Source organism: Aegilops tauschii, chromosome 7 (assembly GCF_002575655.3).
Source record: "Aegilops tauschii subsp. strangulata cultivar AL8/78 chromosome 7, Aet v6.0, whole genome shotgun sequence".
NCBI classification, from domain to species: domain Eukaryota; kingdom Viridiplantae; phylum Streptophyta; class Magnoliopsida; order Poales; family Poaceae; genus Aegilops; species Aegilops tauschii.
The window spans coordinates 112,311,721-112,325,965 of NC_053041.3; the positions used below are offsets into that span (position 1 = coordinate 112,311,721).

The 14,245-nt window shown below is 48.8% G+C and overlaps 1 protein-coding gene across 1 annotated transcript; it reads right to left on the reverse strand.

Annotated features, from left to right (window-relative positions):
* Positions 1-4,191: 4,191 nt before the first annotated feature.
* Positions 4,192-6,376, reverse strand: LOC109781835 (lysine histidine transporter 2-like). Its single transcript, XM_020340431.3, has 6 exons — positions 6,198-6,376; positions 5,027-5,819; positions 4,810-4,915; positions 4,617-4,708; positions 4,395-4,463; positions 4,192-4,290 (listed from the first exon to the last, which is right to left on the reverse strand). The coding sequence occupies exons 1-6, from the start codon at positions 6,374-6,376 to the stop codon at positions 4,192-4,194; spliced, it is 1,338 nt and encodes a 445-aa protein (XP_020196020.1).
* Between the last annotated feature and the right edge of the window lie 7,869 nt (positions 6,377-14,245).

A 14,245-nucleotide genomic window follows, 5' to 3' on the forward strand; every position in this document is an offset into this window, starting at 1 on the left:
ACTGAAAAGGGTGATTGGTAGGTAGATGAACCTAGTTTGTCCCCTTATTATAATTTAATTAATGTCACATTTTCTTATTTTCTACACTCGGTGTTACTTTTATTCGAAAGCTCACTGCTACTTCTTAAGTTTGCGTTATTTTTTTTGAAGAGGAAAGGGTGATGTAGCAAAGTAGAGATAAGAATTTCCCCCAGTTAAGAACTAAGGTACTATCAATCCAGTAGGAGAAACAAACAAGTCTTCAATAGATGCATCTACGCAACCTAACAAACACTAGCACACAACACAAAAAAGGATTGTCAATCTCTTCACGGGCTCCAACTTCAACGGATTCTTGACCTCCGACATAAAGACGCACTTGGCCGACTCCACCTAGACCCCAACGTCCAGCTAGGGAAGGAACATGTACATGCACATGCATGCATGGGCACGTCCGAAATCATTGCCATCGATTGGTCTCTGTATTGTACGTGCATGTTTCTTTCTTTTTTCTTTTTTGCGATGTTGCATGAATAATATGGGTCTCTCTTCTCGATCGGCTGTATCTTATTGTATTGACAGGGAAATAAATTATGTTTTTATATTGAAAATTTGTACTCCTACACACACGAAGAAATATTGTACTTCCCTGCACACAAAAAAGAAGAAAAATTGTACTCCATCCATATATAGTCATTAGTAATGTCATCTTACATAGTAATGTCATCTTATTGTATGGGGGAGTGCGGCGCCGGCGCACCGGCCTGCCGCGTCGTAGCCACCCGAGCCTGTATATAGCTGTTGTATGACACATGCACATGCATGCATGGGCGCGCCCGAAATGCTTGCCGTCGATTGGTGTTTGTGTTGTATGTGCATGTTCCTTTCGTTTTGTTTTTTGCGGTATTTTGTGCATGAATAACGCGCGGGGCTTTCTTCTCGACCGGCTGTATCTTGTTGTATTCTCACACATAAAAAGAAAAATTGTACTCCCACACACAAAAAAGAAAAATTATACTCCATCCATATATAGTCATAGTAATGCCATCTTATTGTATTGCAAGCGTGTCCCGAGTTTTGTACTAACTACTTCTCTGTATTTTACAATTGCAAGCACCAAACCGAATATTTGTGCCAAGTATCAGCCACACCAGTGGTGCCTTAACTCAAATATATTTTATGATTAATCTAATGGTATGCATATACAGTACAGTATAAACATAACGAGAAAAGGTGGACTTCGTTTGGTTTGTCCACGCAACAGTATGCATATACAGTACAATGTTAGGTTCAAGTACACAAATTGGGGAAAAGTTATCTGACGAACAACCCTTGCAAGCAATGTACTCAAATCCAGCGAAGTGATAAAATCGAGCTTTTTCGTTGCTTCCGCTCCGCCATGCAGTTCATGCATGCCCTGCCCGTCATTGTCGAAGCCCCTCTGTGGCAGGCCATCGATATTGTCGTCAGGGTTCCCTTGCTGCATCTCGCTCCCCTTCAACCCCAAATCCACCCGCCTCCCCACACCCGCTCTGTGCATCTGTTTGGTGCTCTCCGCCGTATCCTGCCACCCCACGACCATCGTGTCGTCCTCCTGCACCGCCACCAGACTGCTGAAAGCCTGAAACGCGGCAGCGATTTGCGGTTCTAGCCTTTTTATTTTGTATACTGCACCAGGTTGCTTTTTGATTGTTTTTGGTCTGTTATCTCTTGATACTGAAATCTGATCTATTTCTTGGATGGATAAAAAAAATCCCAGTAGAGCTGGACTAAGACCAACCGCACCTTATTATTGCAAACTCAAGAATGGCTGAACAATGTGGAGTTCTTGCTTTCGAACCAACATTGTAATCGTTTAATTTTTTTAGAAATGCTCTACACCATCGAGGTATTTTTATCTAAAAACGGTGTGGTTTTCATCTTTCAACCTTAATTGTAGATTTATTTGTGGTATCTTTTCATCCATTATTTCATTCTTCCATCTTTGTACTTTCATACGGGAAATTCGGGGTGTGAGGGGAAGGAATAACGTACGGCTGCCGCCAGAGGAAGACGAAGACGAGCCAAACGTTGGAATGGTTTGAGCCTTAAACTGAAAAGGGTGCTCGGTAGGTAGACGAACCTAGTTCTTCCCCTTATTATAATTTCATTAATGTCACATTTTGAAGGGGAGCGAGATGCAGCAAGGGAACCCTTCAAAATGTGACATTTTGGTCTGCTGCAACTACTACTGATCTGAATCGTAGATTTTAGGACCCTCTCGCCCCCGCGTCGCCAGGAGGGCGACACGGGGGAAACCGCATCCGCCGCCGCTGGGCAAACCCCCCTCCGCGCGCCCCCGCTGCGCCGCCGCCGGAGGGCCGGTCGGCGAAGCCGCGCTGCGCCCCGGGATGGCGGCGGCGGGGCGAATCCGTTCCGCCCCCAAACCCTCTCCCCCCCCCACCCCGCCCCGCCCCAGATCCGCCACGCCGCAGGACCACCTCCCCGCCGTTTTCGCTGCGCCGCTGCCGCGGGGCCGGCCAGCTTGGTCGTGTCGCGCCTCGGGAAGACGGCGGCGGGACGGATCCGCCCCTGCGCGCGCTCCCCCCTCACCCCCGCACCCCGCGTCGCGCAGCTCCTGCGCGGGCGCCACCCTCCCAGCTGCTGCACTCTGCCGGTCCGGCGACGGCTGCCGTGTGCCAGCCTCGGCCACAGGGCGCCGTCCCCTGCAGTTCTCCCACCTCCGTGCGTGGCCCAGCCCTGGTGGTGCTGCTGCCCTTGGATTGCGCGTGGGATCTGCGGTCGGTCGCAAGGGTGTCCGCGGCATGCCTTCCTGCTGGCGCCCCCCTCGCCACCGGCGGCCCGTCCTCTCCCCCGAGCCACGGCGACGGCTCTCGCGTTGGCGACGAGGATGCAGTGCTAGTGGTGGTCTCGAAGCCGTCAAGGCGGGTGCTTGCTGGAGCTGCTCCGGCCCCGAAGACCTTGGACCCGCGTCCCTTCCGGTGTCCATGGCTGCCGGCGTCCTCTGCCGGGCAGCTCCAACCTTGGTGACCCAGCAGCTGCGTTCCTTCCAGCTTGTCTGGCTCCCTGATGTCCCGACGACTATGGCCACGGTAGCCAGGATCTGCGTCCCTCCAGTCCTTGCTTGCCGGCGTTGCCGATCACCATCGGTCCACCCCTCATGGCTTGCTTCGCGCACGTCCTATCCTGTATGCCTCAAAGCCTTTGCTTTTGCCAGATCCAATGCTCGCGGGTTCGGAGGCGGTGCCACCCTCCGACGGCAGTTGTAGCCCCGCCAACCCCCTTCCGACATGGCGACTCCGACCAGCGTTGGCTTCCTCATCTTCGTTTCCAGATACGGTGGCTATGGGATTGCTCAGCCTCAGGCCAGGGAGAAATCCCTGCTCGGCTTGCCGATGTTGGCAGCGACGGCGTCTGCGGATGTCGTTTCCTTCTTGGAGGCGCTGTCAAGGCCCTCGGTTGCGCCCCTCTTCGAGCTCAGGGGAAACCCTAGGTCCGGTTCCTCCGGATCGGATGGTGACGGCGTCTTGACGTCGTCCTCCTTCTTGAAGGCGCCATCTTGCTTGCTCGCGGTGTCCTCGGTTTTGGTTCTCGAGATGTTGATGCTCTAGTTGGTCCGGCGTTGCCACTCTTGGTTCGGGTTTGGTAGGTTTAGCTGTGATGTATCCTCTCTTCGAGTCAAGCATCTCTTTTCTTTCTGTTCCGGACACCATGTTCACGCCTGTCTGCGTTCGTGTCATGTGTTGTACTTCTATCTGTACTCATTCTATTTCTTCTATCAATGCAATGATACGCAAGGTTTGCGTATTCGAGAAAAAAAATTAATGTCACATTTTCTTATTTCCTACACTCCGTGATACTTCTATTGGAAAGCACACCCAACCAAGCTTGATTGTAGTACTTGTCTTACCTTGTGACACCTAACTAACGCTCGGGGCTGGTGCATTCATATGCATCAACATACTCCGGCCGGCTGAACAATAAAGCTGATTGTTAATATCAGAACGAACTGACATTTCACATATACGTATATCTAAGAGAACGCCTCCACTTAGGCATTAATTTCAATATCACAAAGCGATCGAGCAACATCCACAAACACACGAATATTTCTTTGGCCTAATTTAAACATGACAAGGTAACACACACTATGCATATAATACGCTGCATCTAAGTAGCTAGCTGGACTGCTGCATGCACGTTTGCAGCAGATCATGAGAAGAATTGGTAGGTCTTGTAGTTGATGATGATGGAACGGAGGCCTCCGATGGGCGCCAACACAGACAGAAGCACGCCGATGATTATGCATATCTGCCAACGATGATTTTTGAGGAAGTTATGAGTTTCTATGATTGTGATGATATCAAGTTCAGCGGCAGATTATGCAAAATAAGAAAAGACTAGAGAAAACTTACCCAGTTGATGCACCAGGACATGCTGAACCTCGCTGGCTTCTTGATTGCCAGCCACATAATGCAGGGAAGCTGTATACAAAGAAGATATAGTCCTCCAGTTAATTAGGGAAACAAACGGGTTCATCATTTGATTTACTACTATAGATGAAACTAACTAGTAAAAGTAGTATATAGTTCCCTAAATTAAAAGAAGTAGAGAGAAAAGCTTAGGTAGAATCTTACGAAGTAGGTTGTTGGGGCAAATGCAAAACCACCAAAGAAGCCTAGTAGCCCACCGAAGAAGGGGATGGCGATGCCGACGAGCATGGTGAATGCTGAACGAACCGATCATATCATCAGAGTAAATCTTCAGTAAGTACATTTCTTTAAAATTTCTGTATCAAAACGATATGTAGGTATAGAATGCTTGACGTACCAACGTAGAGCGAGCGTGCGATGAGACGAAGTGGCCACCCGGGCTTAAACCTTAGCTTCTTCACCAGGAAGGTCTCGAGCATGTCGAAGACCGGCATCGCATAGATCTGCGAGTTCACGCGTGCCATGCACAAGGCGCGGTTAGTACTAGTTGGTTCTAGCTAGAACAAGACACAAATTAATCTCAGAATGTGTGCGGCGACGACGATGTAATAAACCTGGTAGCTGCCGATGACGTGGATGACGACGAACATGTTGGCGGCGGCGATGAGCCAGCGGGGCTTCTCGAGGGTGATGAGGATGTTGTCGTCGACGGCGTTGCCGAAGACGTAGTAGCCGAGGAAGGCGACGGGGAGGTAGCAGATGGCGACGACGATGTAGGCCAGGACGACGCCCCGCCACATGGGCTTCTTGGACGGCTTCTCTGGCGTGGAGGGGATGGTGGCCTGGATCTCCAGCACCACGTTGTGGCCGGCGTAGGCGAACGCCACGTCCCCGAGCGCGCTGAGGAAGTTGAAGGTCCTCCCGGGGGTGGTGGACGCCGTCATGCTGTAGTCGACCACATGGCCGGGCCCGGCCTTGCCGGCTTTGTGCAGTGAGGCCGCCCAGGCGATGGTGGAGTAGCTGAGGGACATGACGGCGGCGGCGAGGGAGACGCCGGTGATGGAGTTGAAGTTGGGGAGCTGGGAGAGGAGGAAGTGGGCGGAGCCGAAGATGCAGATGAAGTAGCTGGTGCGGATCGGGTGGCTGTGCTCCGGGCGGAGCAGGTCGTGGACCTTCTTGAGCGACTTGCCGCCGGTGACCATGTAGACGATGCAGACGCCGACCTCGACGACGAGCTGCTGCGGGACGACGATCCAGAGGCCCAGCTTCTGGCCGAAGGCGTGCTGGCCCAGCTCGTGGTAGCGGTCGAAGCGCTTGCCCGGCACGCACTCGTGCATCTCCACCATCTGCCACAGCGTGTACAGGGTGATCGCCCACGACAGGATCATCGCCGCCACGCCAGGACCCCTGAAACAGAATCGAGATAACAGTATATGAATGCACACGTAGTACAAAAAAAGAACCGGATTCACGGACATAATTCATCTTAATTCCCGATATTTTATCCCAGATTCGAAAATGATGTAGTGGCAATTGTGATGCCAAAATGGTTTCCAATCTGAAAACCTCACTATATATAAACCTCAAGTTACCGCCCGGTCTGCTGCATCTAAACATCATCACAAAATAAATCGGATCATGCATGAACGCCGGCCGACCCACGTACGGGACGAGGTACGCTAATAATCTAGAAAAGAAATCCAATCTAAACGAGTGAACGTACGAGGAGGCAGCGAAATCCAATCTGATCGTAGGCAAGCAGAAGAGAGGTTGGCGGGCACGTACCATCCGAGCTCGGACATGGCGTAGGGCAGGCTGAGGACGCCGGCGCCGACCATGGCGGTGACATTGTGGAAGGCCGAGTACCACCACTTGGCGTTCCGGGAGGAGGTGATGGGCAGCCAGTCGTCGATGTCCTGCAGCTGCTTGTCCGACGTCGCCGCCTTGCTCGTGTTCATGGCCATGGCGACGCGATCCGATCCGGTCCGATCGGATCTCCGCTCCGGCGAACGGGATCTCTCGAGGTACCTCAGAGGAGACGGATGGATAGATACTAGTCAAGTGCCGCCGTATATTCCCGAGGGAATGAACCTATAGCCAGCCACCACACGCGGCGGGAGAGCGCATATATATGGGATCCCGTTCGCCCCGCGGTAACGACCTGCCATCCAGTATCGGGGGATTCTGTTGCGGAAGAGAATCGTTCCGCGCAGCGGGTATCCGGCGCTGCCGTGTGGGCCCCACGCGTCGTGCCGCCAACCGCTTGCATGCAGGTGCACCTCCTCGGCCGATCTCGACCGCGTTTCGTAACGAAAAGATCCTCCGCCGTATTTTTTATTTTTTTGACGGGCATGCAGATCCTCCGCCGTATAACAAACCGACGTTGCATGTTTAGCATCAATCATGTTTTTTAGGATAACATTAATCATGTTGAACGTATACCAGATCAATCAACATTATCTCTTTTTTATCAACATGATATACTTATCACTCTTCATCCTTTTCATTTTCCATCTACATCCACTACCTATTTTTGTTGAGCAAATCCACATCCACTATCTGCCACATATACCACGGCGCACACAGGGCTAGGCACGGTAGGCCGGCCCAACTCCAGCAGCGCGCAGACGATTTTTTAGTACCGGTTCTTTTGGTTTCTCTTTGCCTCTTTTTTATCTGTCTGTTTTCGTTGTCTTTTTTAGTTTTTTTTTTGTTTTTAGTTCTTTTTTAATAGTCTTTACCTTCTCTTTATTTCTCGGTTTATTTTTTTTAAATAAATACGAAATTTACAGTTTATTTTTACTTCTATTTTTTCATTGTTCTTTATGAAATTTTTCTGAAATAGATGAAGAATTTATAAAATTTATTAACACTTTTAAAATACATGTTAGGATTACTTGAACATTTTTCTAATACATGAGCTATCTTTAAACTTTCATAAACAATTTATAGTAAGTTCTTAAGTAATTTAGAATGTGTTCACCTTAATAAAAAAAATCTTGTAGTTTCTGAAAAAACGTTCATGCTAGTAAAAATTAGGCCAGTACTAGGCGCCGGCGCACCGGCCCGAACGTTTCGGCCGGTCTCGCCACAGCCACCCGATCTAATCATGATTAGACGTTGGATTTGGCCCTGTGTCTTCTACCTCGCGAGAAAAAACAAGGGAATCCGCACGCTCCCTGCGCGCACACCTCCACTCCTCCTCCTTGTCGTTGTTGTGGCCGTGCCTGACGAGCTCTGGCGAGGTCCTGCCCGTGTGGCCGCCGGGATTGCATCATGGCAGTCATTGATTCCAGAGATTCACCATGGATGCAACTTTAAAAACAAATCAGATCGATCGGATCCACCGTGCGGGCGCCATGATTGCAACATCCTAGCGTAATCTTGCCTCCGGCTCGCTGTAGCCGTCGGTTACTGTCGTGTCTAGCCAAAAAAGATCTAAAAAAGGCAACAAATTCTCAGTCGTCGGTTGAAGCAAAAAATTTATAAGGTTCCAGCAAAAAAGGACATCGGTTCCAGCAAAATCAACCAATCAACCTCAGGAGGGAGAACTTCAGTGGTTGATTGTAGCAAACAAAATTGCTAGTTCCAGCAAAAATAAACACTGTTTCCAGCAAAGAGACTCCCATTGGTTCGATTGTAGCAAACAAAAGAATGATTGTAGCAAAAAGAAAAGCTAGTTCCAGCAAAAACATACACCGGTTCCAGCTCGCCACCGTGCTGGTTCCAACACCGGTGTCCCCCACGGGTTGCAGCTCCGCCTGCTCGATGCAGCTGCCCAAACGTCAATTGCAGCTCCGCCACCAATGGTTGAAGCTCCGGTAGCAGCTGGTTGTAGCTCGCCCGTCGGCGCGGCGCCGTCAGATGCAGCTCAACCCATTGTCGGTTGTAGCTCCTCCGTCCACCGGCTGCAGCTTCCGGCGTGCCCTGTTGCAGCTCCACGGTCCGTCGTCCATCCCTGCGACAAGAGGGGGCGTCACGGAACTGGAAGGAGGCCGAGGCAACTATGGGGAAAAAAGGGGAAAAGCTCGCCGAAGAGGGAGAAATAGCAGCAGAGGGAACTCCTCTAGTGGTGGTGGGGCTCGCCGGAGCTAGGATCCGACGAGGCGAGCGAGAGGTGAGGCGGGTGATGTGCGAGCGGAGAGCAAGACGTGAGGTAGGCCATGCGCGGGCGGAGGAGGACGAGCTGCAGGACTTGTGTGGACGAGAGAAAGCGGTGCTGGTCTGCTAGAGTGACTGGATAAGGATATGGTGGTGTCCGTGACGCATGGTGGGCAGGGGCATCTGCTCGTTATGTGCGTGTGCGAGTACAGCGGTGTGACCGGCCGAAAGTTCGGCCGGCGCACCGCACACAAACGTTTCCCTAAAAATTATTTGTTTATTTCGAAAATGTTCACGCATTTTTTCAAAATTGGACGTGATTAAGAAAATGTTCACCTTTGAAAAAAAAAATATCCATGTTATATGGGGAATAAAATAGAGAAATGAACTAAAAAGGTGAAAGCAAACAAAAATATCGCTAGATAATTAGAGTAGAACCCCTCGCTAAAACGCATCCATCGAGTGGCGCAACTGGGCTGGCCCATGGACACGGTCGCTTACATTGGCAAACCCTATTCGCCGCTCAATTGTCAAAATAGTTGAGGATTCACACATGAGACTCGCCTATGCCGCCTCATTTGCAGCCCTTTTTTGTTTTGTTTTTACAGAGTTTTGACTAGATTTCAATGGTTTTCTTTTTCTTTCATTTTCCTTGGTTTTCTTATTTCCTTTTTGCCATTTTTTCTTTTACCTTTTATTTTTTATTTCTTTCTTTTACATTTTGCATTTTTATCTTAGATTTGCTGATGTTGTTTTTTCAGATATGGATATGCACATTTCTTTAGTGTGTATTAAAGCTATCCTACGCCAGTAAGATGAGTTGCACTTGGCAAGTATAAAATATTTTCCATTATACTTAATGCCACATATATGTGCCGCTGGTTGTAATTTAATCTTGTTAATCATCTTTTCCTTACCGCCGACATATCACACATCGGTGCTCGCGAAGAGTTTCTTTCTGGTCTCTCTCACATCTCTAATTTCTCTGTTGCACGAATATTCGATTCTTTCATTTTCCTCATGAGAATATGCTTTGGATTGCATGGGATAAGATGTGTACGAGGAAGGGAGAGGGTGGACATGGCTTCAGGGATCCTGAAGCTTTTAATCAAGAGCCATTGGCGAAACAAGTGTGGAGAATTCTTCAAGTGCCCCCCTCCTTGTGTGTTGAGTGTAGAAAGCTTGATATTTTACGGATGGCAGAATCATGAACGCAATGTGCCCAAGCAGAGGCTCCTACACCTTGAGGAGTATTCTCTTTGGACGTGACTTGGTAAGAGAGGATGCCATTCGGAGGATAGAGGACGACTCAAAAACAAACATCCACCATGATAACTAGATTCCAAGGAATGTGAGTCTAAAGCCATTGGGGGAGGAATATGTGCAGGGTGTAAATCATGTTAGTGACGCACTCACTGCTCACGGGATAGGCTAGGACAACGAGAAGATAACACGCATGTTCAAACAAGATGATGCTTTAGACATCAAGCAAATCGCCATTGGAGGGTCGGGTATGGAGGACTACATTGCATGGTGCTACCTCTTGAGCTTGCGTTGGTTTTTCCTTGAAGAGGAAAGGGTGATGCAGCAAAGTAGAGTAAGTATTTCCCTCAGTTTTGGAACCAATGTATCAATCCAGTAGGAGACAACGAGCAAGTCACCGAATACCTGCACAAACAATCAACAACTTGCACCCAACGCGATAAACAGGTTGTCAATCCCTTCACGGTTACTTGCAAAAGTGAGATCTGATAGAGATAGATAAATGGTAAAGTAAATATTTTTGGTATTTTTGATTTATAGAACGGAAAGTAAAAGATTGCAAAGGAAGTAAATCGGAAACTAAAATTGTAGATCGGAAAATTATATGATGGAAAATAGACCCGGGGCCATAGGTTTCACTAGAGGCTTCTCTCAAGATAGAAAATATTATGGTGGGTGAACAAATTACTACCGAGCAATTGATAGAAAAGCGCAAAGTTATGACGATATCTAAGGCAATAATCATGAACATAAGCATCACGTCCGTGTCAAGTAGACCGACTCCTGCCTGCATCTACTACTATTACTCCACACAACGACCGCTATCCAGCATACATCTAGAGTATTAAGTTCATAAAGAAGGGAGTAACACATTAAGCAAGATGACATGATGTCGAGGAATTAACTCAAGCAATATGATGAAAGCCCCATCATTTTATCCTCGATGGCAACAATACAATACGTGCCTTGCTGCCCCTACTGCCACTGGGAAAGGACACCGCAAGATTGAACCCAAAGCTAAGCACTTCTCTGATTGCAAGAAAAACCAATCTAGTTGGCCAAACCAAATCGATAGTTCAAAGAGACTTGCAAAGATATCAAATCATGCATATAAGAATTCAGAGAAGATTCAAATAATATTAATAGATAAGCTGATCATAAATCCACAATTCATCGGATCTCGGCAAACACACCGCAAAAAAGTATTACATCGAATAGATCTCCAAGAACATCGAGGAGAACATGGTATTGAGAATCAAAGAGAGAGAAGAAGCCATCTAGCTACTATCTATTGACCCGTAGGTCTGTGGTAAACTACTCATGCTTCATCGGAAGGGCAATGGTGTTGATGTAAAAGCCCTCCGTGATCGAATCCCCCTCCGGCAGGACACCGGAAAAGGCACCTAGATGGGATCTCACGGGTACAGAAGGTTGCCGCGGTGGAAAAGTGTTTTCGTGGCTCTCTCTGTTGGCTTTGGGATATATGAGAATATATAGGCGAAGAAACTAGGTCGGTGGAGTCACGAGGGGCCCACAAGGGTGGGGGCGCGCCCTACTCCCCTGGGCACACTACTACGGGAATCATCTTTGGTAACACATCCCGGTAACCCAAGAAAAAATGTGTTACTGACTGAAATCCTAGTAACACAACATTTTTGTCCACAAATAATTTGTAACACATTCTATGGGGAGAGTTACGAAGTTGTAACACTTATTCCACAAGCATCAAATGTGTTACAGTGTTGTAACACATTATGTATGCCAGTCAAGAGAATGTTACAAGAATGTAACACATATATGAGATGCAATGTTGTGTTACAAGTTTGTAACACATAGGTGATCTACGTAGGCAAATGTTGCAAACATAATAATATTGGATTGAGTTCTTCTTTGTTGTCATGAGAAGACCTGTTGCAGCATGCATGCGATCAATTTCAGGTCAATCTTATCATAACACTTGGCCTCTGGGCTCATAGTTATAGGCTTGGGCCATTGCCATGTTAACTACTATTATAGAAGTTTTGGGCATGCATGTTTGCTTACAGGCCGGATATATTAGGACTAGCAAAAATGCCCGTGCGTTGCAACGGGAGAAAAATAATAATATCACAGAAATCTAGCCTAATAATCATGACTCAGCGACTCCACCTCGCGCGTTGTGCAAGTTCATGTCCTCTATTTTAACACGGCATTCATCTATCACGGCTTTTCCTAATTTCCGCTCTCACTGACGGGTACCCCGGTGTCCATTTGATCATAATGCATCTAGACGTGGTCAATCCCAAGGTGATGAGCTTGACCATCACATGACACACCTGTCATTGAATCGCACTAGCCCAATGGATTAAACTGCCCCAGTGCAAGGGAATGTTTAAACTAATCTGTTGAGGTGGGGTTGAGCGGTGCCCTATGTGTCCCTCCGGCACATGCTCCATACAATTTCTCCTGCACAACCTGTTGGGAATCGTAGCATAATTTTAAAATTTTCCTACGCTCACCAAGATGCATCTATGGAGTATACTAGCAACGAGGGGAAAGGAGTGCATCTACATACCATTGTAGATCGCGAGCGGAAGCGTTCCAATGAACGTGGATGACGGAGTCGTACTCGCCGTGATCCAAATCACCGATGACCGAGTGCCGAACGGACGGCACCTCCGCGTTCAACACACGTACGGTGCAGCGACGTCTCCTCCTTCTTGATCCAGCAAGGGGGAAGGAGAGGTTGATGGAGATCCAGCAGCACGACGGCGTGGTGGTGGATGTAGCGGGATGCCGGCAGGGCTTCGCCGAGCTTCTACGAGAGAGAGAGGTGTAGCAGGGGAGGAGGGAGGCGCCCAAGGCTGTGTTGTTGCTGCCCTCCCTCCCCCCCTTTATATAGGCCCCCTGGGAGGGGGGGGGGCCGGCCAGGGATCCCATCTGGATGGGGGGGCGGCGGCCAGGGGGGTGCCTTGCCCCCAAGGCAAGTGGGGCGCCCCCCACCCTAGGGTTTCCAACCCTAGGCGCAGGGGGGAGGCCCATGGGGGGCGCCCAGCCCACTAGGGGCTGGTTCCCTTCCCACTTCAGCCCACGGGGCCCTCCGGGATAGGTGGCCCCACCCGGTGGACCCTCGGGACCCTTCCGGTGGTCCCGGTACAATACCGGTAACCCCCGAAACTTTCCCGGTGGCCGAAACTTGACTTCCTATATATAATTCTTCACCTCCGGACCATTCCGGAACTCCTCGTGACGTCCGGGATCTCATCCGGGACTCCGAACAGCTTTCGGGTTTCCGTATACACATATCTCTACAACCCTAGCGTCACCGAACCTTAAGTGTGTAGACCCTACGGGTTCGGGAGACATGCAGACATGACCGAGACACCTCTCCGGTCAATAACCAACAGCGGGATCTGGATACCCATGTTGGCTCCCACATGTTCCACGATGATCTCATCGGATGAACCACGATGTCGAGGATTCAATCAATCCCGTATGCAATTCCCTTTGTCAATCGGTATGTTACTTGCCCGAGATTCGATCGTCGGTATCCCAATACCTTGTTCAATCTCGTTACCGGCAAGTCTCTTTACTCGTACCGCAATGCATGATCCCGTGACTAACGCCTTAGTCACATAGAGCTCATTTTGATGATGCATTACCGAGTGGGCCCAGAGATACCTCTCCGTCACACGGAGTGACAAATCCCAGTCTCGATCCGTGCCAACCCAACAGACACTTTCGGAGATACCCGTAGTGCACCTTTATAGTCACCCAGTTACGTTGTGACGTTTGGCACACCCAAAGCACTCCTACAGTATCCGGGAGTTGCACGATCTCATGGTCTAAGGAAAAGATACTTGACATTGGAAAAGCTCTAGCAAACGAAACTACACGATCTTTTATGCTATGCTTAGGATTGGGTCTTGTCCATCACATCATTCTCCTAATGATGTGATCCCGTTATCAACGACATCCCATGTCCATAGTCAGGAAACCATGACCATCTGTTGATCAACGAGCTAGTCAACTAGAGGCTTACTAGGGACACGTTGTGGTCTATGTATTCACACATGTATTACGATTTCCGGACAATACAATTATAGCATGAACAATAGACAATTACCATGAACAAAGAAATATAATAATAACCATTTATTATTGCCTCTAGGGCATATTTCCAACACAACCCTTGTGTTTCGTTATGGAGCAAACATCCGTGGCCCTGTACGAAGGTTGTCCAGATCAAGGAACTGGGTTACGGTCTAGGTCGCTAATGTAAAAAATGATCGGTCACTCTGTGGTAGGGTTCTTTAGGACGCCAGTTCAGAACATTGGACATGATAATGTGCGGCTAACGACAATGTTGGACATTATCCCCTACCACATTGAGCGCTAACTCGGTAGCATGCCAGCCGGTCGCTGCCAAGGCACAACTCGCCTACAACTCCAAGCAACTAATATCAATTGATGATTCTAGGGGATGCGCC

Coding starts and splice junctions, on each gene's coding strand:
- LOC109781835 (XM_020340431.3), bottom strand. CDS start 6,376: ATGGCCATGAACACGAGCAAGGCGGCGACGTCGGACAAGCAGCTGCAG. Junction 4,709..4,809: donor CGCACGCTCGCTCTACGTTG/GTACGTCAAGCA, acceptor CGGTTCGTTCAG/CATTCACCATGCTCGTCGGC. Junction 4,291..4,394: donor TGTCCTGGTGCATCAACTGG/GTAAGTTTTCTC, acceptor CATCGTTGGCAG/ATATGCATAATCATCGGCGT.